Raw genomic sequence first — 27,316 nt, 5'->3', positions numbered from 1 at the left:
GACTCGAGGTTGGAGCAGCAGCTGTCCCCTCACCTGCCTGACGCTGAGGCGGACACAGGGACCCAAGGACACGTGAGCGGGGGACGCGGGGATGCCAGCAGGAGACAGAACAGGTAACGGGGTGCCTGACAACGGAAGGGTCCCCACGAGGGGCACTCACGGGGGCACTTCCTGACACAGGTGGCGCCGAAGCTGTACTTCCCCAGCGGGTTGACTTTCATCTCGTAGGTGGTGGGGTCGTACAGCATGAGTGGCGGGCATGTGTCCTTGCACGTGGCTCCGTCCCGGAACCTGCGGCAGACCTGTCAGGGGAGGGGCGGCGGCTGTTAGACTCCGTGCGGGGAGCTGCGGCCGCGGTTCTCTGCGTCCAGGTGTTTGGTCAGAGCACACACGTCTAGCAAAGTACTCTCGGTAGAGTCAGAAAGACCCTTCTCTTAAAAGCATGGTTTTTCTTAAATCCACTGTCCCAGCTGTCAGAGTTTACAGATTATGATGAGGGAAAAATACGTCTCCGTTAACTTTCAGAACAAGGCAGGAGTATACACACGAGAGTAGTTAACTCTACGGTGAAATTATTCTTCGGCTTAACTTACGTCAGGTTTCCCTCCTAAACAACACTTGAGGATACATTTTAGAATTTATTGCCAAACGCAGAGAACCTGGACTAGGGGGTGTTGTGCAGAGGGGACCAGACCACGCACAGAGGGGCCCTGACCAACAGCCTCGGGCCGTCTCCTTCCAGCCGCACATCAGGACCGGCCCAGACCAGCCGAGTCCAAAGCCTGGGGGGCCTGTCCAGCCTCTGGAACTTTAGCCTCCCTGTTCCTGAAAACCAGACTCTTTTGGATCCCATCCAAGGTGAGTCTCCCAGTCTGGAGCTCGCTCAGCTCTGACTCTGGGACCCCGTCTGTCCGCCCTGGTGTCTCGGGACTCACAAGGCGCCCATGATCAGATGTGTGGCACCCGCGGCCCACGGGGACACTAGGTCTCGCGTGAGCTTTCTGCAGTAACAGGGACAACAGCGAGGGCATCGGGACCCCACGGGGGGCGAGGAGGTGGGGGGTGGGCGTGGAGGGATATGCGCAGGAGGCCTCTGAGCCAAGGTGGAAAGAGCAGAGGCTTTAGGGGCGAAAGGCACAAATGGAGTCGCAGCTGTCCCGCCACTCGGGATCTGTGTGGCCCCTTAACTTCTCCGTACACACCTCAGGGGTCCCTGCGGCATCAACGCCCTAGGTTTGTAATGAGAATCGAGTGGAGCAATAAGCAGTGAGACGAGGCTGGTGCTGGCCACAAGAAACATTAGGGGCCCATAACACACAGTTCGTACTTTGGCTCATTCTATGCCCAGGTCCTGGGTATGGAGGCCACACACACTGTGCTGTTTAGAGCACTTAACAGGTAGGTACTTTACTCTCTACCACTGTCAGACAAGGAAACTGAGGCACGGAGAGGTCACATAAGTTGCCCAAGGTCACCAAGTAAGTGGTGAAGGAAGGCAGGACACTGAGAGATGCTTCGTCACCCGGGCGGCTACAGACGTCAGTCAGTACAGTGCAGTCACAGGAAGGCTCTCTGAATCTCGGGCCAGAGAAGCCGCTGGGGTGGGTATTACCAGGCAGTCGCTCTCCCGCGGCCCCATGCAGCCGGCGGCACACTGGCTGTGGCAGCAGTCGCTGGGGGACCTGCCGCGGCAGCGCCCGGAACACTGCTGGGCACAGATGACTTTGGTCACTGGAAAGAAGCAGAGGCCACCCATGAGCTGAAGGGTTCGGGAGGGAGGAAGGATGCCTTCCCCGGGACCTCGCAGAGCACTTGCAAACAGCGGATGAAAGATGGATCAATTTGGTGATTCTGAGTCTTGGTCTTTCTTACTGTACTTTTTTTTTTTTTCCCTACTTGTTTCTCATCACTTAGGAGAACTGACTCAGATCAACTCTGGACTTTCAGACTGCTAAATTAGATACCGATGAGAATTGAGTTTGGGGGTGGGTAACAGAAAGCATGTACAAATAGCATGACGCCTGCCAGAAAGCAGTGTTTAAAAGGACATAACAGTCACATCACAATTAGACTTGAAGTTTTCAAGATGACACGTCCCCAGATTCCTTGGCCATTCACGCTCCCGAACTAGGATTCCCACAGAAAAACCCCCTTGAAGAAGAAGCTACTCTTGCTTCTCTGGAGGTGGGTACTCAAGAGAGGGGGGCAGCAGGAGAGGCGAGGACGTGAGAGGTGCCATGACTCAGGTAACACAGACAAGCCCCCATTCCCAGGAAAACCTGCCAAACATATTGTTCAGAGAGAATGGCGGGTACACGGGTGGCCCACTTGCACTGACTTACGACAGGATGGAGTGCCAACAACAGCCCGCGCTGGACTAACTGCACACGGGGAGATTTACAAGACTGTCATTCACATAACTGCTAACATCTGGCCTTAAAATCAACAATGCTTTCGGAGTCTTCAAAGGGAAAACAAATGCAAGTGTAAGGGGAGAAGATGGCCAGTGAAACTCTGCTCCCCGACTCACGTTTCTGGCAGTTCTCCTTCCCTGCACCCCAGCAGCTTCCATTAAGACAGACTGGATCACACTTTGGGCCTAAAATATAAAAGTAATCGTTAAATTCATATTTTAGGGAAAGGGAACAAGAAACTGATGGCCCCTTCTCAAGCCCCTAGGCAAAGCCACATCCTAGAAACAAGGAAGTGCTTTCAAATTTCTTATTCTGTTTGTTCAACTGGTTGGTTTGTAAGATGATTTAAAAAAGACTCTCATGAGAAAAAAAAAAGAACCAGGTACTGCTTTTATTTACATTTCAGTTGTGGAAACTGAGGAGGAAAGCGATTATTGACTTGTCGCAGGCCATGAAAACTGGGATTTAAATGGACTCATGGGTCCACATTTCAAATCTGCTTAGGCTTGGAGAATTTTCCAGCATCTCCCACAATGATGTTAAGGATGCCTCATCTGGGGGGATGGGTATGTACCAACCACATTCGTGCCGTGTCCAATCCTCAGTGATCCCAGGAGTTGGGGTCCTGTAAATAAATACTCCCAGACTCCATGCCAAAGAGAGAGAGGCCTGGATGCCACACAAAGGGTAGGACGTGCATGGTCTGTGTCACCTGGTTGATTATCTAAAACTTCAGCTATTAATTTGCAAGTTACTGTCTGAAAATATCTGTAATTGATCAATCCATTCGTGCAGTTTTTGTAAATGATTGACTATAAATGACAGCTACTAAGGGTTTTAATCTCATTAGTTGTGTTCTGTTTTCATCGGCATTAAGAAATCTGAGGACCAAGTGTTCTATATACAGACACAGAGAAGAGCTGACCACCAAATTTGTTAGAAAGAGATCAGCCATGCAGATCACTTCCATCGCAAAGACACAGTAACCAAGGGACTTAACATGTGTCCCAAAGTCTCCCACAGTCAGGAAGAATTCAGTCTCTGGGAGAATTTCGGTTTCAAACAGAAGAGCTGACGATTTGCCAAGTGATTGTTGGACCAGGGCACCCCTTCAATAAGACCGACAAGGTTTACAATCGCTCCCAGGGGTGAGAGGCATCAGTGCAATGCTGGCACTTCTTAGAATCCTGAAGGATGGGAGGACGAGCCCCAAATGGATGGTGCGGGTTGTACATTGTGAAGAGAGACAGATGGAGACAGAAAGAGAGAAAGAAACTTAAGAGGAAAGAGCCAGAGTAACACATAGATATGTTCAAAGTGGTTGTGTCTGTACAATGATATCACGTTATCTTTCGTTTTTACCTGATACTTCCCCATATTTTCCAAAATTCTATTATAAGCATATAATATGTTTATAAAAGAAAATATTTAAAATAAAAACGTTTAATGGCATCTTTCTGTAACACAGGAAAACATCTGCCAATCAAGGGATTCAAAGTCTGCCTATGATGCTATTCTTAACCTTCTGTGACAAAAAAAGAATTAGACATCATTTAAAATACAGATAATAGAAAAAAGCAAGAAGAAGAAATAAGACTATCCAGAGGTAATCAATATAGGCATATAAGTATATCTACATATAAGAATTAATATCACACTACACACTGTATTATAACTTTAAAAAAAACTGATAAAACGTTATGACAATTTTTCCATGCCTTTAAAATGTCCTTCTGGGACTCCCCTGGTGGCGCAGAGGTTAAGAACCTGCCTTCCAATGTAGAGGACGTGGGTTCTACTCCTGGTCAGGGAGCTAGATCCTACATGTATGCCGCAACTAAGAGTTCACATGCCACAACTAAGGAGCCTGTGAGCCGCAACTAAGGAGCACACCTGCCACGACTAAGACCAGCACAACCAAGATAAATAAATAAAATAAAGAAAATTAAAGAAAAAAAGTTCACCACAAAAATACACAAAAGGAAAAAAGGTCCTTATTTTTAAAAAATGATGATTAAGATGGTAAATTTTATGTTAAGGGTATTTTATCATAATCAATCAATCAAATCAAAGAAAAAACCAAAAAACAAGCAGCCCAAGTTGTTTTTTTTTTTTTTTTTTTGTGGTACGCTGGCCTCTCACTGTTGTGGCCTCTCCCGTTGCGGAGCACAAGCTCTGGACGCGCAGGCTCAGTGGCCATGGCTCACGGGCCCAGCCGCTCCGCGGTATGTGAGATCTTCCCAGACCGGGGCACGAACCCGCGTCCCCTGCATCGGCAGGCGGACTCTCAACCACTGCACCACCAGGGAAGCCCTCCAGTTGATTTTTAAGATCCATATCATCTCCAAATTCTGAGACCAAAAAAACCCCAAAAAGCAAAAACAAACACCCATGCATCCACTGCACAGTTGTAGAGAAACAGAAAAAGGAAATGATGATGGCTTCTTATTTTCAAGACCGAAAGGTCAGCGAGATCAGGAAGGCAGCCGGCTAAGCGGAGCTTAGAGTCCTCAGAGTTTCCCACTGCCAACAGCACTAATGGGGCAGCCCTGACCTGCAGCCTGGCCCTGGCCAGCCTCTCCCTTGCATGGGCTGCTTTACTGATGAATGGCAGGGACTAGGTAACGGGCACTAGTTAAATATGGACAAACTCGTCACCGTATGCTCCCCAATTTTGCTGGGGGCTCCATGTGGGAGTGGCCAGGCCCAGCAGCAGGAGGACAGAGTTCAGCCCCCAAGCTTCCAGAGGGCCTGGCGCTACTTTGAGTCTCAGCGGCAAGTCAGCAGTTCACAAAAGCCTAGGCAGTCTCCTCACACAAGATGTGAGAAGCCCCCTCGCCAGGGGTGACCTCGCTGGGCTCTTCTCAATGCCACATGAGGGCTTAGCTGTCCTGGGGTGGGGGTGGGGGCGGGTGATCTGCCAGCAGGGGAGGTGTCACCATGAAAAACAGGTTTTTTTCCCCTCTGTCTTCTAGTGAGCATATAATCTGTTTACTATCAATATTTACTTTTATATTAGATTAATGTAACATAATGTTAACTCTGCTTTCCTGATCCCCACCCCAGCTCCACAGCTCTGCCCACCTTAAGAGCTGCAGGTTGGGGGCAGGGGTCATGTGGAACACTTACATCTGCTCAGCTGGCTCTGAAATTCCATCGACATATTGCTTAGAAAGTCGGTGTGGACGATGTCCCTCCACTGGACGGTGTCCATGTTGCAGAGGGCAGGGTTGTTGCTGAATCGCACGGCGCCTTGCAGGATCTCTGCATGAGAAAGGAACCACCATGAACAAATGCGCCATCTCTCCTAAATTCTCCTGAAGCATGCATGCGTTTCTTCACGTCTTGCCTTCTGCTAAAAGATGGCAACCTGCAAATGAGACTCCCCTTGGAACTTCACTGGGGGCAGTGGAAAATAACCTGATGGACTCCTCTGTGGAAGAGTCAGGGTTCCCCTGCCCTGGGTCTTTGAACCATGAATGATCAGAATTTCGAAATATGGGGAGGAAAGAAGATAATGCTTCAGTCACTTAGCATAAACGACAAGTGTAGTGAGTCGGTGGTTCCCGGGGAGGTTGGTCTGGGCTGGACCGGAATGACCGTGTGATGACGATGTGAAAGGGCAGACGCAACAGGAAGGGCAGGTGGAAGGGAGGATGCTGTGAGGGGCTTTGGCAGTATTTCATTTGGAGAAAAGGGGGTGGGAGTGAGGTGCAGCAGAAGGGTGTGTACGTGTGAGGAAGAGACGGGACGGGCGCTGGGAATGCCAAGATGTAAACCCGCTCAACTGTTCAAAGGAAGAGCTGGGAGGACACGAAAAATCAGGGGTGATACGAAGAGTCAAGCCTGAGCAGAGGACACGTGTTTTATCCATGACGTTTGTGTAAACATTTCCTGAATGACTTGTGTACACAGAGCACAGCACCAAGAGCTGCGGGGTCAGTGGAGATGAGTGCTTTCTGTTGGTCCCTTTCTAAGAAGCGACATGCACGGGAGACACAGTTAATGACCTCACGTCCACAGCGGACCACGACTCACAACAGGGGCCAGCTGGGCTATAGCATGACCTGAGCTAATCCTCACGCGGTTCTCTGACTGTAACTCAAATCTAGATACCTAGGTAATGGCCAGCATCCCACAGCGAGAAAAGGACGTGGCAGAGGAAGGGTTCTCCCTGGGAAGCTCTCTGAGGCTGATGGAAAGACTGACATTTCCTGAAGGCTGACGGCGGCAGCACGTGGAGGAACCTGAGGGAGGGCGGGCGCTGCGGGCTCCAGTGGACACACAACCGCAGCACAGGCCCCGAGGGCTCAGGGGTGGGTCGGAAAGGGAGCTTTGGATGCGAAGTCAGAGACGGCAGCAGGACAACCAAGTGAAAACGTTCACCAGGAGGGAGCCAGAGTCAAGGGATAAACTGATGAGAGGTCAGCACTGGAGACGCAGAAGAGAGACGTCAGGGCAGCGGGACCCTCGGGACGACAGATCAGGGGCCGGGAGAGCGCCAGCGGGGAGGCCGAGGGCCCGACAGAAGCCGCGGGCAGCGTGGCGAGGAGCAGAGGCCCGCGTTAGTTATCAATAACAGTGTGTAATTCTCGTCCAGTAACCCACATTAGAGGATTATTTAATAGCATGAAATAATCGGGATTGATACTACCCCAATACCCACAACGGAAATAATACCAGGAGCGCTTCACCTGGAGTAATTCACTTAGTCTTCTCAGCCCCCCTCGGAAGTCTGTCACCATCGTTCATCCCCATTTTTTTTTTTTTTTGCAGTACGCGGGCCTCTCACTGTTGCGGCCCCTCCCGTGGCGGAGCACAGGCTCCGGATGCACAGGCTCAGTGGCCATGGCTCACGGGCCCAGCCGCTCCGCTGCATGTGGGATCTTCCCGGACCGGGGCACGAACCCGCGTCCCCCGCATCGGCAGGCGGACTCTCAACCACTGCGCCACCAGGGAAGCCCCATCCCCATTTTTGAAGACACAGAGAACACGCTCCCGGGTGCCTGGCTGGTGAGCAATGGAGCCGGGGCTGGAACCCGCCAGTCCGCTCCCACCCGCCTCTGCCTGTCGCCACGAAACAGCGACAGCGTGAGGCAAGATGGGAATCCAGGCAGGCGGAGCACAACCGAGCACGGACAGCACAACCCAGCGCCAGAGCTGCACCCTTTAGGTGAGGGGGTGGGAAGCCCTAAGGCCGCCTCCTGAATGCAGAGCCCAGGAGGCAACCTGGACAGCAGACGTCAGGCTCCGTGGGGCTTGGACACTCAGCCATCCCAGCACCGCGGCCTGGGACCAGGCCCCTCCCTGCCCAGCACCCTCACTCTGTCGTGCATCCTCTGCTCTCATCCCCCATTTGGGGTCGGCCCCCCCGCTCGTCAGAGCTGCGTGGAAGATGCGAAGGCGAGGGCTCTGGGGGCACAGACTGGGTGGCCACCCCCGGCCGTCCTTTCGCTCATGTGGGACTTCAGGAGGGCTACTTTGCCACCATTTCTTTATCTGTAAAGTGGCAGAGCTACCACTTGCTTTCAAGGAAGGTTGTGGGCATTAAGTGAAGTTACCAATTTAACACAGCTGGCACTGCACCTGCCGCGTGGTGAGGGTACAATCACTGTTACCTTCAGTTTTTAAAAATCAACTTGACGTCTTTTCTACGTCTTCTGTAGTTTCCTCTCACAGAACTCACACAAGTGCCCTACTCACAAGAATTCAAACTTCTCCTGTAATACCTTTACTCCCTTCCCTATCCTTAACTTAAAAATGGTTTTCTGGATATCAGCATTAATCTGGAAAACGTCTCAAATTAGGGTTGATTTTTTTAATGTATGTCCCTTATACCTGAGGTCCAGGTAGTAAGACTGGCAGACTACCTAAGCATTCCAGCTCCAGTCACCTGGTCATACTCTCTTTTCCAGAACCTTTACCACTTTTTACCAACTCTCTGGATACTTTTCCACGAACCAGGGAGAACTGGTACTTGGCTTAAATCTTCCCTTCCCACCCCACCATCTACTATCTTCTTAGCGACTTCCACCTGCTGTATCTTGCACACGGCTGGCACGCAAACACCTCTGTGTCTGAGTCTGATGAATAAATGTCTTCTCTGAATGGAATTCAGAAAAGCACCAAGTCTGCTGAGTACCATCCGAGGTCACTCTCTGCATTTATAGCCTCCCCATTCCCTGGCCTCTCACCCTGTAAGTTTCTCATGGGCAACTCCCTCAGTCCCGTTTTATTTGCACCGTAGTTGGATAAGACCGCTAAGGCATGGGTGTTTTCATAGAGCACATTTCCTCTGATGACCTGCAGCTTTTCCAAAGGAATCGTCTCCACTGTGTTGAGGGCAATGAGTACATAGCCAGCAACCTCCTGGATGGTCTAAGGAGATAAAACATAAACATATTATTTCTCTTTTGAGGAACTCACAAATGCAAGATCTGAAACAGGTCCAGAGAGCCCAGGACACCTGGCTGAACAGGAGTGTTTGACAGATGCAAAGCATGCAGGTGATTACCATTGGATCCCATGGGAGGTGACAGAATTTACGATGATTCCTGCAGTTTTTGGGTTTGTTTTTGTTTTTGTTTCTTTACTATACGCAGGCCTCTCACTGTTGTGGCCTCTCCTGTTGCGGAGCACAGGCTCCAGACGCGCAGGCTCAGCGGCCATGGCTCACCGGCCCAGCCGCTCCGCGGCATGTGGGACCTTCCCGGACCGGGGCACGAACCCGTGTCCCCTGCAACGGCAGGTGGATTCTCAACCACTGCGCCACCAGGGAAGCCCTGATTCCTGCATTTTTGCCTCTTCAGCTTGATAACAATAACAAAGGACCATGTGTATTACTTAGGAATGCTGTGACTTTCATTTTGCTTGCTGTTCAACACACTGAGATGAAAATGGAAATGTTTTATTAATTTATTTTCTATCTGTCTTGCAGGTTTTCCTATTAAAAAAAACCAAACAAACCCAGAAGAAAACCAATCAAATCCTAAGTTTACACCAAACTCAGAAGCCTTCAGGGCTGATTCCCATTGGCTAGTTAGAGCCTACTGTGAAACATTTGGGAATTTTGTGAATGAGTCCTTAAACTCTTGGTAGCTGGAAATCAACCATGGTGGGGGTATTTATACCCGGGAAATAGACAAATGCTACAAAGCAGGAGGCTTTTTTTTTTTTTTTTTTTTTTTAAAGAGCCAGTATGTCAGGATACCATGGCTGAAGTGACGGTTAAAAGATTAGTGTCCATGATGATCACGGAATGCCAGACCAGTCTGTTTCTCTTTGTTGTTCTTTTATAGCTATAACTTGACACTAGCTGGTAAAGTGGCCTTTTCATAAAACTTGCATGTGTAGGTCCCTAGGACTTATCATTACCACAGCAAAAGTAAATACAATGCCAGTTAAATTCTGCCAAGGCCTTTATCTACTTATATTTACTTCTACTATATTTGGGTAAGAATCAAATTCATTGAACTAACCTTTAGGAAAGAAAGGTTGTAACTACTTTGCATGTAGGTAATTTCCAAATTCCCAAGGACCACCTCACAGTTATTGAACATCCTCTGGAGGCTCAGAAAGTGGTCTTCAAAAGTGCCCAACTGGGTGAGCTTGTTACTTGTCCCTTGGCAAACTGGAAACAAGAGGAAAAGAGGTATCACATGAAATGCCAAGTAGAAGAGCAAAACTAAAGTAAAAGGATATTCGCAATCTTCAACTAACTGCACACTTCAGTGACTTACGACATATTCCGATCGAAGGCCACTCAGGACAAATGTGACGAAAAATGTTTAAAAGTTTATATAAGGTGCAGTTCATAATAAGGACTAGTTCATCTCTATAATGCGTGGAATTGTTTAAAACTGTTAAAAGTTCAAGGGGAAACAGATGGGAATTCTATGAAAATCTTTAAGATAAAACAGTCTATAAGAGCTTTAGTAAACAAAAAATACATATCATAATATGCAACTCAGCATTACAACGATGAGTTAACAACCATATAATGAACTTTTTACTTTGCAAAAAACTGCATGTCACATTATTGCGTGCTCAAAGAATATTTACAAACATATTTTCTGACCATAACACTGTACAACCTAAAATCAATGACAAGAGTGTAAACTGAAACCCCCTGGCTGGAGATGAAAAATATTCTAAACGAATGCACCAAAGAATAAAATTAAATATTATATAACATTTAGAAAATGACGACATGAAAACATATATTTAAAAAACACACTCAGCTACTAAGAAACCAACACGCCTTTGTGTTTGCCTACACTCCAAGGAGCCCACACACCCAGGCGCAGGTGCAAGGGTTTTGCATCCCCTGCCGGGATGTGGCCTTGGCACGGTTAACTCCCTGATGTTTTCAGGTATCAAACTTAATGTAGGAAAACATTTTAAATTAGGGGACAAAGTTACACTATGAAAATACGTTTGGTAGTCTATCTTTAAAAGCAAGGGAGAGGATTATAATAAAGCCATGTTTATAAACCTAGCTCTTTGAACAACATGTACAGGCAAGCATAAGAAAACAAAGAGGTTCGGGCCTTTTGAAGCAGGGAGCTGTTAAGGGACTGTACTTTGAACCCAAATTATCATAAGTGAAGAAATATGGCCCCTGGCTTTGGAAGTTAGATTCAGCCCAGGCCAGGCTCTTCCACGGATGCAACCTGCAACCAGGTGGTTGAGAACAACACCAAGGCCAGAGTCAATATGCAGGGACTCCCTTCAGGAACTCTTCTCCAGTCTTCATTCCTCTTTGATAGGTCCTTTGTCCCCTCCCCACAGAAGTGTTCCGAAGAGCATCACCGTCCGCTCTTGCATTTTAGTGCCCCGGCAGCGAGCACGTGTTCAGATACCACACAATCAATGCAAAGCATTTACACCAACAGTAAATATGAAGCAACCCTTACTTCCTCTTTAACTGTGTGGGGATTTCCCTCTTTTCCCCTTCTGTGGTCTCATTCAAATCTGGTGGTAGAGAGAACGTTCACAAGGGAACTGCGACGGCCCACAAGACAGAGCCCCCCGGCAGTGTCTCCAGAGCACAGTGATTCCATCACTCTTCCAACCATAACACGGGATGGACCCAACACCTCTGGCTGCTTTCACCCAGGAGTGTGGACCGCTCTGACGGGAACCTCAAGTTGGAACCGCTGTACACAGTTGGCAACGCACGTGGACGGGGCCAGACTGATTTCCCAATTCTAAGGTCCTTAAAGATGCCACCACCAACGGAGGTACAGGGTTTTGACGATAAAGGGTGACCTTTCTGTCCGCACACCTTGGAACAAAAGCTGCCTTCCAGCTGACAGACCATGGTCTCTAAATTTCAGCCTAACTGGTCAGCTCTGGTCTAGGGAGCCCCAAGTATCCATCATGCCCTTCACACCAGCCAGGTGACCAGTATTGACTAGAACTGGGTGTTGGAGCACATTTCTGAAGCGTTTCTTCTGTACACAGAAGGATGAAAACAATCCCATCTACTTTCATTTTAAAGGATCAGGGGTACTAGCTTGTAAATTTCTCTTCGCTGAACCAAAGAATTTTTATTATTAAATCACGCAAAAGTGACTTTCATCAGTAGAAAAGGAAAACATGCCATGCCAGTTTAGCCTGTTATAGAAGAAAATAATTGCAAGAAGACTGTAATTGTGTTGTCATTCACTCATTCAAAAAGTGCTGAACGAGTATTTATTTGATGAATACCTACCATGACCCTTCACTGTTTACAATTAGTATGAATTACTTTTACATTCATAAAAGATCCTGTATTGGAAGATAATAGCAACGTTACACATTACTGATATGAAGGTTAATTTGTAAAACATTTTGAGAAGCAACTGGACAACCTGTGTAAACAAATAAATATCTTTATACCAAATATCTCATGTTACGTAATATAAAGCAGTGAGAAAATTTCAATGTGAGAATACTGAATCAGTCATATTAAAAAGTAAAAATCACTAACTAGTGAGGCAGATTTAAGACAAAACTGCAAGAGTGAGAGCCCTTAGCTCAGCCAGGAGAAAGTTTCTTGGTCAGCCCTTCATCCTTATGCAACACTGAACGACTTCCCCGAGCTCTACGCCACGCTTTCCTCAAGTACTGACTTGGTGAAAACAATTCTGGCCTCCCAGAATGGTTCTGAGGATGGAATGAACACAAAAGCTTCAACTTTCTTTCGCTACAGCTAACTACTGGCAACTGTGACAGTTGTTTGACATAAGGTGCCTCTGGACAGACGTTGGGGGCCCCTGTGGACGTGTCCTTGTCCTAAGGTGCTGTCTGAACTGGGCATGTTTGAATCTGCCGATTGGCTTACTCAAATACTGGGCATTAAACAGAGTTACTTTATTCTTTGTCTGAAGAATATTTACCCAATCGTAAGAAGAAAGAAAAAGAAATACATTGTACTTTAAGAATTTCATTAAAATATGCATTTCGGCATATTTAAGCAATTGATTCAAATAGAAATTTAATATGACCTTAGGGCTATGAAGTTGAAAACCAGACAATTAAAAGTGTTTGTGTCAAGCTCCGTACAGCATACTAAGGATTTGCTCTCCCTCCTGCAAATGTGAAGACAAATCCTACTGAACCAAGAACAGCAGGGCCCTGCAAAGCACTTAGCTTTTCACCTTCACAGTTTATTACGACGATTCATAAATGGACAGAAGAGCTAAAAGAATTGTACTGTGAACATCCTTAAAGTAGCAATTTACTACGTTTACTTGGTCACGTATCTATCCATCTTCTTTTTTTGATGCATTTTAAAGTAAGGTACAGATGTCGGTACCCTTCACCCTGACATGCCACGGGTTACAGTTCAACATGAGTGGACAGCTGTTGTTGAGGTAATATCACAAACAGTGAGACAATCAGTCTTAAGCGTAGCATCGATGAGTTTCAACAAATGCATGCACCCGTGTAACCTGTTACCCCTGGAACATCACGGTTTACCCTAGGAGCTCCCTCACGGCCCCGCCCTGACAATCCCCGCCCCACACACCACACACCGCGATCTGTTTTCACTTAGAATAGTTCTGCCTGTTTGGGGACCTCGTTCTCCTGGAATCATGCAGCACCGTCCTTTGTTGTCAGGTCCCCTGCACAGCAGGGGATTCATCCTGGTGCCGGGCTTCACGTGGCTTCCAGGGAGTCTTACGGGAAGTTATCTGCAAATTACACTCGGACACTGAGAGCTGATCCAGAGTCAGGCTGTTCTTTTTCTCAAGAATCCCCCAAATTATCTTAACCGAAAATAAAACAATCTGCCTCCTTTAAGTCTTGAGATACCCCTGATGTGAGGGGGAGAGCCTGTGGCTTTCCTGTGTCATTGTGGGAGTGGGCCCTTCTCTTTGCCCACAAGCCCGGGCAAATGTGTACGGCTGATTAAGACACAACATGAAAACAGGTTTCTCCAGATTTCTCCAAATCCACTTAGACGCTTGTGGAATTGCCTAAGTAAACTCATAATTGTTTTAATTTGTTTTCTCTACACTTCAACGGCAACCAAAGTCACTGGGCTGTTGCCAATCTATCCCCTTCTCCGAAGTTGTCTGTTTTTACTGTTACCCCATTTTCCACAGAGTACCTCATTTTGAAGCAGAAATCACATTGCACTGCTCTTGGTTTGAATGATCCAGGTTTCCCAGTATCATCAGAACACGGGACGGGCCCCTGCCCACGGCCTCCCCACCTCCTCTCAGTCTCCCTCCCCCCGTCCACCGGCCCAGCCACGTATGTTCTCCCCCGACACACAGCCCCGCCCCCGTTTCTCCCCGGTGCCAGGTTCCCGCTCCCTTCAGGGCTGTTCCATCTGCTTGGAATGCTCTTCCCTTTCTCCCCAGCTCTTTGCATCTTTGTCTCCCTTTTTATCACTGAGATTCCAACTCAATGGACATGACATCCCTTCAGAAAAGCCTGTCTGGAACCAGAATAGCTTAAGTCCCCACCATTGCATTCTATCGCATTTTCCTGATTTCTTTTCTTCTTGGCATTTATCACTACTTAAAATTATTGTTTATGCAAATACACACACAGAATGGGGAGAGGTGGAATATGTACAGATATATCTCGTTGGACTGACTGCTGGGATGTGAATACACATGTTGCATTTACATTTCAGACGTGGAAGCAATGGGTAAGTGGTGGCCACGTGACCAAAGTCTTGGATGACTTGACACGGGTCCCTCTGCCTCTCCCGTTTCCGTGTGTCTGGTGGTGGTGGAGGAGGACGCAGGATGTCTCAGAAGACTGCCAGTCCTCACAACTTTCTGGAGGGTCATCGTAAAGTCTTTCTAGGCTAGGTAACATATTTGATTAAGCTTTAAAAGCCAGAGGAAGATTTTGCCCACTTTCATCCTGAAAAGGTTTAAGGAAATCTCAAATAAGATATTTACATAATGGATTTAAAAATAAATAAGGAAAAGATACTCCGAGTTTGCTAGAGGTTTCATTGTATCAGGATTTATCATTTCTTTTGCCTTACTGAAACTGTATTATGGTGGCAATTTCAAAATGTGCATGTATATACATTTCAACTATTCAAAAATGCACAGAAATATGACAGGAGGAAAATACACCAAATGCTGTTAACAACAGTGTTTTATGAATAGTGAGATTCTGGGTTTTTCTTATTTCCTCCTTACAGTTTCTCCATTTTTCAAATTTTCTATAGTGACCATATAGTTCTTTATAATAAAACATTATCGGGGAGATAATTTACAAAAATCTGTGTTGAACAAGGCCAAAAGAAGGACATTTATAATAAAATACACTTCATAAAAATGGAGAAATGATTTTCAAAGTTTTGCATGTTAAACGGCTTTATGAAAGCGGTTTAAAAATTAGAAATAGGGGCTTCCCCAAAAAAAAAAAAAAAAAAAAAAAAATTAGAAATAACTGAATGAAGTACTATATATAGAAAGTGTTAGGCGAGTAAGCTGAAGCTTGCGCACGTCAGTGTTGTTCAGAACAGCTGCATACGGCAGCCCCTGGGAAACGCCATGCGTCGCACACACATGGTTTCTCCTCAGATGATGACAGAAGTGAAGAGTTCCCAAGTTCCATTTTCTTCCTGATCTATCAATACATTTTTCCATTTCGGGGAGCAGAGAGTAAGTTTATCCCATAGAAAAATGTTATAAATTGTGATTACGGCACCCGACTAGCCTGTGAAACTTATTTAATCCACACAACAGATGGTAGGAAACTAGATCTATGGGTTCAGTTATAATGAAATAATTGGGAGGAATAATAAGAGTAAATACAAAACAGTATTTAAGTTTTCACTGTGTGTTTAATCAAAGGTTGTGTGGAAGGGGAAAAGTCTCATTATGATTTTGAAAAAGATTTTTCTTTATTTTCCAAAACTTTATATTTTATCGGGAGTTCCTTATTTTATCATATTTGATCTCATAACTAACAAATAGTCCTCAGTTCGTAGGCGTCCAAAGACGCCTTTGTTGTCAAACTGAATTTCAATCTACATTGCAACTTGCAATATGCACGTGTAATACTCAAAAAGTCCTCTTAAATACTTGATAATTTTGCCACGTGCATTGTAATATGCCTTCTGGACTAAACACGCCAAGCCTCGGCACGTCCAACACATTTGCAAACTCAGGTAGCTCTAATTAAGTTAACAAGCAGAAGACTTTAAAATTACACCGATTTTATTTTCGAGTTGGGGCACAGAATACCCAAACTGGTTGACTTCCTTCCTCACGATTCTCCTCCTAGCCATTCAAATAAGCCCAAGCCCAGTTTATGACTTTTAAAAAATAGACTGAGTTAGGACACCTGTGCATAGTGTATCCGCTTTCTTGGGAGTTAACTGATGTTTATGAATCCCGGGAAGGCCCGGGAGGGATTGTGGAAGGTTTCCAGTGACAGCATCAAACATCTACCCTGCCACTGCGGAGACTGTGATGTATCATTATGGGATGATCTCCAGCCAGTTATCGCAACTCTCTGGGTCTCGGTGTTCCCGCTGGTTGAAATCAGACCAGCTTGATGCATTTGACAGGGTAGTTGTGGGAAGTAATGAGATGGTGGACGTGAACGTGCTTCATAAATCACAGATCTCTCGAAATACAAATCACGTCTGACACTAAGGCTTCACCATAGCAGTATCCACAGTAGCCAAACCACTGCAGTCTGTTTCTGCCTATGTGTCTTCAAGGCTACCAGCCAACTAGCCCCCCACTTACCCCCCCCTCAGGATTTCTCTTTTAAATGCACTCAACAGAATTTGATGAGCTGTGTGGAAATTTGGGATGCTTTAAAATTCTGAAATTAAAGATGTCACTTTTCATTTTTATAGGATGCTGTCCAGAGAATGGTCCCGACAATGGAAATGAAAAATCTTGAATCACAGGGCTGACCATCAATTCCATGTTTATAGGTGGTTGAATGGCTGGTAGATCAGAAATGAATTGTACCTATTCTGGAATACCAGGAATGGGTTTGGACCGGAGAAGATTTCAGAAAGCCATACTCATCTTTTATGCATTCAGTCCAATACATCTCTTTGGAGTACTTGGCAACACGTTCTGTCTCTGGTCATCTGTATTTTAAATACATGGACATGTACTGAATGAAAATTCATGGATGGATGAATGATACATATCAGATTATACATCAGAATCTGTATCAGGTAACATAGAACTGGACCTCTATGGGACTGGAGTGTTCCTTGATTGAACCGCTGGCCAAACCACTGCTTGGACGCTTTGCCCGCACAGCGATTTTGGTGCCTCTGACCTATTTCTTCAGAGCCCCGTCGCGTTCTCAGGTGATGACTTCAGCCCGACCGGTGTGGGGTAGCACAGTAAGATTAGGACTTCACACTGCACAGCTGCAATTGACAGTCTGCAAAGCTCTTCCTCAAGAAGGCGACCGCGGAGACCTGCCTGTCACCTGGACGAGGAAGGGCTAGTTATCCTCTCTCACCGCCGAAGCACCCACTGGAATGGGATGGTCTGCCCATCCGAAAGCTAGGAGACTTGAAAGAGCAGGGAAGGACGGGGGTGGGGTGGAAAAGGGGACGCGGATGGTTAGCACAGAGGAAAGCCCAGAGGAGGGCTGGTTAAGGAAGTGGGAAACGTAAAATCCCAGACGGGGTTGGTGTCAAAGACCACTGCTTGAAACCAGGGTCAAAACGTGACGTGACGGTTCAGAGTCTGACTTAAGACTGCACGCTGTCCCTCACCACCTCTCACCTCTGACTCGGCCTGACCCTCTTCAGCAGAGACCTGGCGAGCAGAAAGCAGCAGGAAGGTTGTGGCGAGCTCAAAATCGGTGTCATTCCCAGCAAGATGGCGCGGAGGTACAGTGGGGCAAGGCTGACACGTCCCCACCCAACTCACATCCCTTCTGCTTTCCATTCTGCTCAGGCCTGCATGACACCCTCTAATGACAAAGGCTGGGTAACACGCCCCACAGTGGGAGCTGTCCCCCTGGAACTCATCCCAGCCTGGCCTAGGAGCGCCCTGGCCTGGGGAGCCATCACCTTGGGTGTCGCTGGCCACCGAGTGAGGGTTGGTTCCCTGCACCCGGGCCACGAGGGCTGTTTGTTTTTCTGATCATTCACTTCTTCAACTAAAACCTATTTCATATTTAATAAAATGGTTCTACAACAGTTGCCAGGAATGAATCCGAAGTGCTCACTGCCGTGAAGAAATGCGTTAGTCCTTTGGGGAGATGACTTTACATATGAAATAATCACAGGACATCCCACAGCCAAGCGGTGCAGAGCCGCTGAAGGAACCCAGGTTGACAAGGGGAGAAGTCGCCAACCGTGAGCTACCCGGGAACGGTCCTCGCGTTTCTCACCGTCAAGCAAATGAAGCCACGCTACCCCACGTTCCCAGCAAAGAGCAGGCTGCCTACACGTGCCAGGTGCTGGGCTTGGTACTTCACTGTACCCAGTCACACAACTTGCTACACGAAGAAAATAAGGTTTCTTCCATTTCTCCTTCCCCCGCTGCATTCCCCTCCTCTGGGCCACCCGGGGATACAAGTGATCCTTCCTGGGTTTTTTACAGTTATCTCTACGAATCACTTCTCCATGCATTCTTCTTATTGAAGGAAATTCTGGAAAAGGTTTGTAATTTGCAAGGAAATAAAAGGTTTCCAATCCAGAATGGGGGGTAAAGACCTCTCCGGCAGGTATTTCTCTGCAGAACCACTGTTTGGGTTCTGTGTGGCTGTGCATCCTACCCTCCACCCCAAGATGGTCTGAATGTCCTTCTAAATTTTTTCATCTATTATTACTCATGTTTTAAAGAAATCAGTCTCTAGTGTACAACTGTGTTTCAAGGTCATATCTCTAAACATGCACACATTTAAGCTGGTTTACTCATGAGCATTAGAAAAAAACCCAAACCCCCCACCACAGCAAAAAACAAAAACCCAAAGCAAATGACGACAACGAAAATCCAAAGAAGGGAGTAATCACTAAGACACCGGGAGAGGCCACGACAACAGTGTTTTCTTCTGAAAACCAAGATGCTCCCAGCACCGCCCGCTGTGCTCCATGGGCAGCACGGGCCACGGTAAGGCTAGGTCTAGTTCCTCAGCTGCCCCGTGGCGTTTGGGACCCGCCCGGCCTTTGCTGTGTGAAGACTTCCAAAGGCGGCCTTTGCAGAGCCGCAGGAAAGCCCAGAGGAGACGGTACGCAGGAGGTCACAGAGGACCTCTGACACTCCTGCGGGGGAACCTACAGGAACGGGGATCACGGAAAGGAAGCAGAGGTGCAGAAGGAGGCCGGTCTACGGGGGTGCTGCTTGGGAAAGGGTGGATTGGGGGGGTGAGTGTGGAGGGGACAGAGCTAACACGGCTGAGATTTCTAAGCCACTTCTCTAGTCTGAACTTCCACTGTGCTGCTTCAGGTCGGAATTGCTCTCTGCGGGGGAGTCATCGTATCCTTTTTGCTACTGGGAACAAATCAGAAGCAGTGAAAGGAGAAAAGTAATCTCCCTAAAAAGGTGATGGACCTGATTTCACCCACGAGCAGAGTCTGCCGCTGGCTTTTTTCTTCAAGTTACTGAAACATGTCGGGTCCTTAGCACAACTATTTGAACCAGTGCTTTCACACTCAGGTCATAAAGGATTTGAAAAGTCAGAAAAGGGGCAAGTCAGCCGCCCCCCAACCCCCACCGACTTTTACAATGACTTGTCAGTGACCAACGGCCTCGGAGCCACAAGGACTGGATAAGAGCTCTGGTCCCACCACTACGGAGGTCACTTCTCCATCACATTGAGGCTCCTTTTCTTCACCTATAAAATAGGGACTCTTGGGAGGATTCAGTGACACGTGGTAGACTCAGTAAGTATTACTACGACTTGAATCTGAGTTAAATCTGGACTGGGTCCGGTCCAATTAATTGCTTCCTTCCTTCCAAGCACTCCCAGAGGCTGACCCCTCCGCCTTCTGCTCACATGGCTGTCTGTGGCCTGGTGAGCAGCCGTGGCTCCTGTACTGAGGCAAGGGGCAGTTGACACTGACCACCGCTAACCGGCCACAGGGACGGGCCCAGGGCTTGAAAGCGGGGGCATCTGGGCCCGTGTCTGACCAGGGGGTCTGTGCCGGGCACTTAAGGCTGAGGAGGCCACACCTACTGTGCGCCTTTTAGAGGAAGTCCCTGAGGAGGGCTCCAGCTTTCTGCTCAGAACATTCTCTGCTGTTGTTATTTTTCATTTAGAAGAAAGCCTCGCCTGACCCTTTGTGGTGGTTTTGTAAGTGCGGTTGGATTTGTGTGCTGTGTATATGCACATGTTTTCAATTAACGCTTGTTTTAAGATGAACCATTTTTTCACTTACTCCTACTTAATTTAAATATTCCTTTTAAGTTTTATTTTAAAATGGTCCCCGTGGGGGAGGCCTGCAGCCTCTCTTTCCTTGGTTTGCAGTGTGACCCAAAGCCCACCCCAATTCCTGGGCTCAGTGACTAGGAAATACTGACTCAGAAATCACTAAAAACTTCTAAGTTAACTCAGAAGAAGGCTGGGCCAACTTTCTGCCACAGAAGAATCTTGATTTTGCTCAGATACTACTGTTTCTAGAACATATAAGCTCTCCACGAGGAGCTAGCAATTCAAGGTAATAGTTTTCCTACAGAAGCATCTGCTATTAGATGGGTCACGTGCCTGGAAAAATGCATGAACGAGTGATGCCAACCAGAGCTGCCTCTCACCCTGCAGGTCTGAGTCCAGAAAATACAGTCTGAAGCAACCTGTATGCTGGTCCAGAGCAGGGGCTGGCAAACTTTTTCTGAAAACAGCCAGAGTAAATATTTCTGGGTTTGCAGATGACAGGGCCTCTGTCCCAACACTCAACCCTGCTGTGGCCCAGAGACAGCCACAGACAACAAGCAATGCCAGCCAGGCCCCACCGTGCACCAATAAAACTTTATTTGCAAAACAGGCAGCAGCTGGATTTGGCCCCTGGGCTGTACTTTGCCAATCTCTGTTTTAGAGGAAGGCCTGACAGAAGGTGGGGAAGCACGTGATTCGAAATCCCTTTATTCTGTACTTTCTAGAAGATAAACCTGGTTAAAGTGAGTCATTTTGCTCCAAGGCCAAACTCCAGAAGGGTTTTCTTAGGGTTAAGCTCTTCCTATTTTATCCTCAGCTAAATAGAGGAAATGAAGATATACGGTACTAAGAACTTATAAGGAAGTGCGGGGCTGGACGCTGTCATTTATGTGTTTGGGGCGGTGAGGTTACGGTTCTGTGCGAAGCTACGTCATCTACTCTTAGAACTGGACATCAGCAAGAGGGAGGGGATATGGGGATATATGTATATGTAGAGTTGATTCACTTTTTTTTTTTTTTGCTGTACGTGGGCCTCTCACCGTTGTGGCCTCTCCCATTGCGGAGCACAGGCTCCGGACGCTCAGGCTCAGCGGCCATGGCTCACGGGCCCAGCCGCTCCGCGGCACGTGGGATCCTCCCGGACTGGGGCACGAACCCGCGTCCCCTGCATCAGCAGGCGGACTCTCAACCACTGCGCCACCAGGGAAGCCCCACTTTTTATTTTTTTAAATAAATTTATTTATTTTTGGCTGAGTTGGGTCTTTGTTGCTGTGCACGGTCTTTCTCTATTTGTGGCGAGCGGGGGCTACTCTTTGTTGCGGTGGCTTCTCTTGTTGCAGAGCACGGGCTCTAGGCACGTGGGCTTCAGTAGTTGTGCCTCGGGGGCTCTAGAGCGCAGGCTCAGTAGTTGTGGCACACGGGCTTAGTTGCTCCACGACATGTGGGATCTTCCCGGACCAGGGCTTGAACCCGTGTCCCCTGCATTGGCAGGTGGATTCTTAACCACTGCGCCATCAGGGAAGCCCTGACTCACTTTGTCGTACAGCAGAAACTAACACACCATTGTAAAGCAACTATACTCCAATAAAGATGTTAAAAAGAAAGAACTGGACATCCTTAAGAACTGCATATCCAGGAATCCTGGCTTTCCATATTCACAACAAATGGTTATCAAGTCCTGCTGGTCTTTCCGAGTGACTAAGAGTTTTAATCTTGCTAAGAGAGTTTGCGTAGCAGCGCGCACTCCTGACTTACAACTCTATCCCAGAATTATTCCTGACACTGATCTGAAGCTAGACCCATGATAATTTCCTCTGACTTAACACAGATGCAACTGGCCCTGCAGATACTGAAGACAACAGTAGCCTCTCACTGCTGTTCTCACCGCAGTGCTTTCCCCACCCTGACTCCACCTCCCAAGTGCTCTTGGGAATTCCACGTGTGTGGTCTCGCTTCGCAGCTACACCCTCCAGAGAGGCTTCCCCATCAGCTTCTCCTCCTGTCCTGGTTCCTCAGCCCCGGCTGCCCCTGTGGATGTGCACTTGCTTATACTTGGGTGGTGAAAGCGTTCTGTTGTTTCACAGCACATCCTGTCTCTTTAAAGAATAATATGTCACCCGAGAACGACAGCAAACATGCTGTTCGAGAACGACAGCAAACATGCTGTTTCCTTTGGCTTCCCTTTTAGCTTATTACGCTGAGAAATTCAGCAAGCAATAAGGGATGAATAAATATTGCTAAACTACTATCTGTACTAACATCATATATGAGTTTTCAGCAGACTTGCTTCACTCCTTTTAAGTTTAATAACTAAAATGGCAGTTGGGCAATGAAAATGGAATCTCCACTGCATCTATTAATAGTAGGGCTGACCGTAAATTCCTCTCAGGCTTGGATGAGGAAGTCGTTTTCCTTGCTTGGGTCTCTCTTAAGTTTTAGTTTCTATTACATCCTCCTGGCCTAATGGAATTGGATTTGCTACTGACTGCAGGTACAGAATTCCGTTGTTGAAAGCCCACTTTCTGACTGAATCTATTTGGGATTTAACCAGAGTGATGTCTTCCAAACACATGGTCTGTTAGAATAACAGACAAGAAAACTTATCACTGCCCTCCTTGCTGCATTATTCATGATTACCCAAGGGAATACATAAAAATAACTCACACAGGGGATTCACAAAACATACTTCATATCTTCTTTTGAAACAATTCCTACCTCCAACTTCTCTCTTCTGCTTTTCTCTTACTCACAGAAGACATTTTTGTAATTCTCTCCCTTGCTCAGCTTTCTAAAATAGCCTTCATTTAAGCTCAATGACCAAGGTGAAATTGCTCCACCATGAAAATAATTCTAGGCCAAAGAATCCTGGAGTGGGGCTTCCTCATCTCTTAGTGGGAAACTATTTGAATTTCTTCCCCTTGGGGATAATCGGAGACTAATCTCCAGGAGCCACATATGCCGCTTTTGGTCATTGTTAGTGTCTTTCAAAATGCAGGTACTGTAAGTGAAGTTACAAGGCTTCACCAAGACGGCCTCCGCCTATTTGCTTGTGACTCTAAGTCACTCCTGGTCGTTAAGGGAGAGCAGTGGGGTGACGGGGCTGGAGCAAAGTACCTGGGTCTGGAAAACCACCGCAAGTGAAAGCTGCTGACCCCATACTATACGTCTAAGTACCAAATTCAGGCTCAACAATTCACTCCAGGAGATGGGAAAACTTTTTATTTGTTCCCGTGCCAGCCCCGGATTCTTGGGCTGTCCCATTCAATCCGACAGAACACGCTGACAGACATCAAGTCATTCCTGGCAACCTGGGGCCCTGCAGGTCCCTGCAAGGCCAGTGCTGTGTGAGGATGGTGTCCAAGGTCTTTCAAATGGCCGGGGGGCCTAGGTGCAATGGACATATTGCAGTAAGTTGGTAATCTGTAACCTAAAGTACTTTCTTGGTTTGTTTATTTTTTGCTTTTTAAGCTGACTCTCTGGTTATGGAGGCCAGTAACCAGAGAAGTGAAAAACGGTACGTGTGCGCTTTATGTTTTGAGGACTCATCATTAAGCTGTTTAATCTGGCACGTCGTCAAATCTGCAGAAAGGGGCTGGTGGCAGCAGAAGGGGTCACCCAGTGGGGCTGTAGGAATGCCTCCAGTGAACCAATTTCTACCCTGTGGAATGGCCATGCAAAGCAGACTTTTCTCCTTGAAGCCGAGAAAGTTTCCTACACAAACATTTCTTTGTAAGCTCAATTAAGTTTTACAATAATTTGTGCTTTTAGTTTAAGAACTACAGATGTTGTGTGGGTGTTGGTGAGGGGGTGGGAATGAGAGGGTAAAGGAGCAGGGATAGAGATCCTCCCCCTTTGGAAAATGCCATAACACTTCCTTGCATGGAAAGAACACATCAGGTTTTAGAATTACTGAAAAATTTGAATCGTTTGTAGGACGACGAGAGAAAGCCATGGCTCTTTGGTTTGGGGGAGGCCGGACTGGGCCACCTCCCGGCATCCCTCCCTCCTAATGAGACCCAGATCTTTGTGGCATGATTCTCTGGAATTGTAATTTTTATGCGGGAAACAGTCCAAAAGTTGGAGTAGCAGAACCTAGCCATTCATCAAATGCTACTTCAATTTGCAAAAGACATACAAAACCAAAAATATTAAACAGCAATTGGGAGCAAGCATTAATGTGCTAAGGGACAGGGGAACTCTTATTAACTAGATAATAATTTAATTTTCATCGGGGAATGGTTTTTACCACTAGAAATACACATGCACTACCCCCCACCTTAAGTCTAGTCACTTTTTATTTAATGTTGATTTGAGGTTAAAATGGGATGTTTGGGTATTACTGGATGTTTGTGGCTGTTTCATAGGACAATTCCACTACCCCCCACCTTAAGTCTAGTCACTTCTTATTTAGTGTTGATTTGAGGTTAAAAGGGGGTGTTTGGGTATTACTGGATGTTTGTGGCTGTTTCACAGGACAATTCCTAAGTCAATTTTATACCCCAAATCCCACAATGTTTTTCATATAATGAATGTCATATTCATTATACCCTCATCCACTTACAAAGAGAATTACATTTACAAAATGCTTTATACTTCACACTTGCAATTGATTTCAACTTTCTAATTCATCTCTACCTAATACTTAAGCTACTAAAGAAAATCAACCTAATAAGGAAACTACTGAGAATCTAGCCCACTAGGATGAAAGCCCCTTGCGACTGCACCCCGCTTAGCGAGGGCAGCACGGGGACCGCTTCCCTTCAGCGTTTGTACGGCAGATGCCCACTGGACACCCGACCGCCGTGTGTAGGGACCAGCGCAGAGGCTGCCTGTGGTGAATGCTCCTGTCTGAGCGCAAAGATTCCAGCTCCGATGCCTGCCTTTGAGCCAGCTCTGAGCGGGGACCGGTGGGGTCACCCCAGGCAAATTATTTCTGGCTCAGCCTCGCTTTCCCTTCTCTGTAAAATGGGGGTAAAAGTGCCACCCTCTTGGGGTCGGTGCGGTGTGAGGACGAAACTGTTAACATCTGCAGGACCGTATCTGCTCACGGAGGCCATCGCTGCTATCGCTGTCATCAGCACTGCCGCGGTAGCATCAGTGTGTGTCAGGTACACGTGAGGTCCGGGCACACGGCTGAGACAGGTCTGACACTGTTCCTGCCTCGTGAAGCCTGCATTCCAGTGGGGAGACAGACAGCCACCAAATCGTGGATCAGTTCGGTGCTGCAGCGTGGCTGCGAGTGGGTGTAGAGGGTCGACCCTGACGCGGTCAGAGCGGCCCCGGCAGGATTCCCTGAGCTCTCGGCCATTCAGCTGAGCTCTTAAGGACAAGAGGAGCTTGGCCAAGTGTGGGGAAGGGCTTGGGAGGCTTTCTTGCAGGAGGAGCTGTGACTGTGGAAGGCTCCCTGGCAGGACATGAGTCTAGCAGAGATGCAGCCCAGACAGCAGCGAAAGGGGAGGCAGAGGGGCCGCCGAAGGGCTTGCTGCTGAGGACTTTCCATTCCATTTTAAAGGCATGAGAAGCCACCGACAGGTTTCAAACAAAGAGGAACATGCTCAGATTTGTGTTTAAAAAATACCTGCTGTGGGAGATCAGCTCGGTGCTTTGTGACCACCTAGAGGGGTGGGATGCGGAGGGTGGGAGGGAGATGCAAGAGGGAGGGGATACGGGGATGCATGTAAATGTAGAGTTAATTCACGTTGTTATACAGCAGCAACTAATACACCATCGCAAAGCAATTATACTCCAATAAAGATGTTTAAAAAAGAAAAACCTGCTGCTTTTTGGAGCAGGACCTAGATGGTGCCCCGAAGAGGGCGTGTCCGTATGAGGTCCTGTGGGAGGGGATGTTCTGTGCCAACATCCTGGTGTTGCAAGATGCTCCACTGGGGAAACTACATAAAAGGTTGCACTGGGCTTCTCCGTGCCAGTTCTTACAACATGTGAGTTTCCACTTTTCCCAAAACAAGAAGTTTAATTACATTACTTTTTCAGAAGCACAAGCTGTAAGGCAGAAGTCTGGCAGGAACTGTCATCCTTAGAACGTGTCAGCTGTCGGAAAAGCCAAAGCCCTAGGCTGCAGCCCAGTGCTGGTGGTAATGAGCCTGGCTTCTGGCAGTGCCCTGGCGACAGGGGACTCTTCACCTCTAAGTGGGATATCAATAGCTTGTAATTTTCAAACGCTGCGAGTTTTTCTTATAAAGAGGAAAGCCATTATTTTTTTTTAAAGACTACCATATCCTTTTTTTTTTTTTTTAATTGGGGCATAGTTGCTTTACAATGTTGTGTTAGTTTCTGCTGTACAGCGAAGTGAGTCAGCAACACGTATACACAGATCCCCTCTTTTTTGGATTTGCTTCCCATTTAGGTCACCACAGGACATTGAGTAGAGTTCCCTGTGCTACACAAGCGTGTGATTTCTACAGTACACAAGAATTAGTTTTCTCTGTGCCATGTCGCACCTTCGTAAAATTAAACAACCTCCCTCTTCTAACTTAAACAAAAGGCCTTACTGCCCCGTGGAGAAGGTCTCCAGAGCAGTGTGGGGAGACCAAGTTAGGCAGCTGCAGAACAGTCTAGAGCCTCAAGACGCAGCGTGGGGTCTGCAGACTGGCAACGCTGGCCTCGCCTGGGAGAGCCTGTTAGAAATGAAGAGTCCTGGGCCCATCGCAGCCTCACAGAATCAGAAAGTTAATCAGAATCTTGACAAGGTCTCTAGGAGATGCCCCTGCACTGAGCTTTCCAAGCCCGACACTAGCACGGTGGCAGGGTCACGGGCAACCCCGACAGGTGTTAGAGTTTGAATCCACAGAACTGGGGAGAGCTTGTTATAGAAGCACAGAAGAGGCCTTTCCAAGTAAATATCTGGATTGTTTTGAGCTCGTCATGGCAGCAAGGAAAAACGAAACGCCTAGATAATAGGGAAAGACCTTGCGTTCAGTCCAGACCAGGCGAGAGGGGCTGCCCGCCTTGCATGGAGCCTAGTCTCCCTGCTCGGGCTGCAGATGACGGCAATGCATAAGCAGGTGGTGATGGCTCCTGACCGCCAGCCAAGTGCACTGCCCACAAGGGTCCAT

At 47.4% G+C, this 27,316-nt stretch overlaps 1 protein-coding gene across 2 annotated transcripts in view; it reads right to left on the bottom strand.

Annotated features, from left to right (window-relative positions):
- EGFR (epidermal growth factor receptor) overlaps positions 1 to 27,316 on the bottom strand; it is a 187,843-nt gene that overhangs the window by 48,753 nt on the left and 111,774 nt on the right. For both annotated transcript variants that reach the window (XM_024764359.1, XM_024764360.1), the window contains exons 2-7: positions 9,893 to 10,044; positions 8,609 to 8,792; positions 5,544 to 5,678; positions 2,531 to 2,599; positions 1,613 to 1,731; positions 161 to 302 (exon numbers count right to left, since the gene is read on the bottom strand). In XM_024764359.1, the coding sequence (XP_024620127.1) occupies positions 161 to 302; positions 1,613 to 1,731; positions 2,531 to 2,599; positions 5,544 to 5,678; positions 8,609 to 8,792; positions 9,893 to 9,973 (730 nt within the window). In that variant the 5' untranslated portion in view covers positions 9,974 to 10,044. The remainder of the gene's footprint in view (positions 1 to 160; positions 303 to 1,612; positions 1,732 to 2,530; positions 2,600 to 5,543; positions 5,679 to 8,608; positions 8,793 to 9,892; positions 10,045 to 27,316) is intronic.

The sequence above is a fragment of the Neophocaena asiaeorientalis genome, unplaced genomic scaffold, assembly GCF_003031525.2.
Source record: "Neophocaena asiaeorientalis asiaeorientalis breed wild unplaced genomic scaffold, Neophocaena_asiaeorientalis_V1.1 scaffold191, whole genome shotgun sequence".
Classification (NCBI taxonomy): domain Eukaryota; kingdom Metazoa; phylum Chordata; class Mammalia; order Artiodactyla; family Phocoenidae; genus Neophocaena; species Neophocaena asiaeorientalis.
This window is presented reverse-complemented; position numbering and strand designations above follow the sequence as displayed.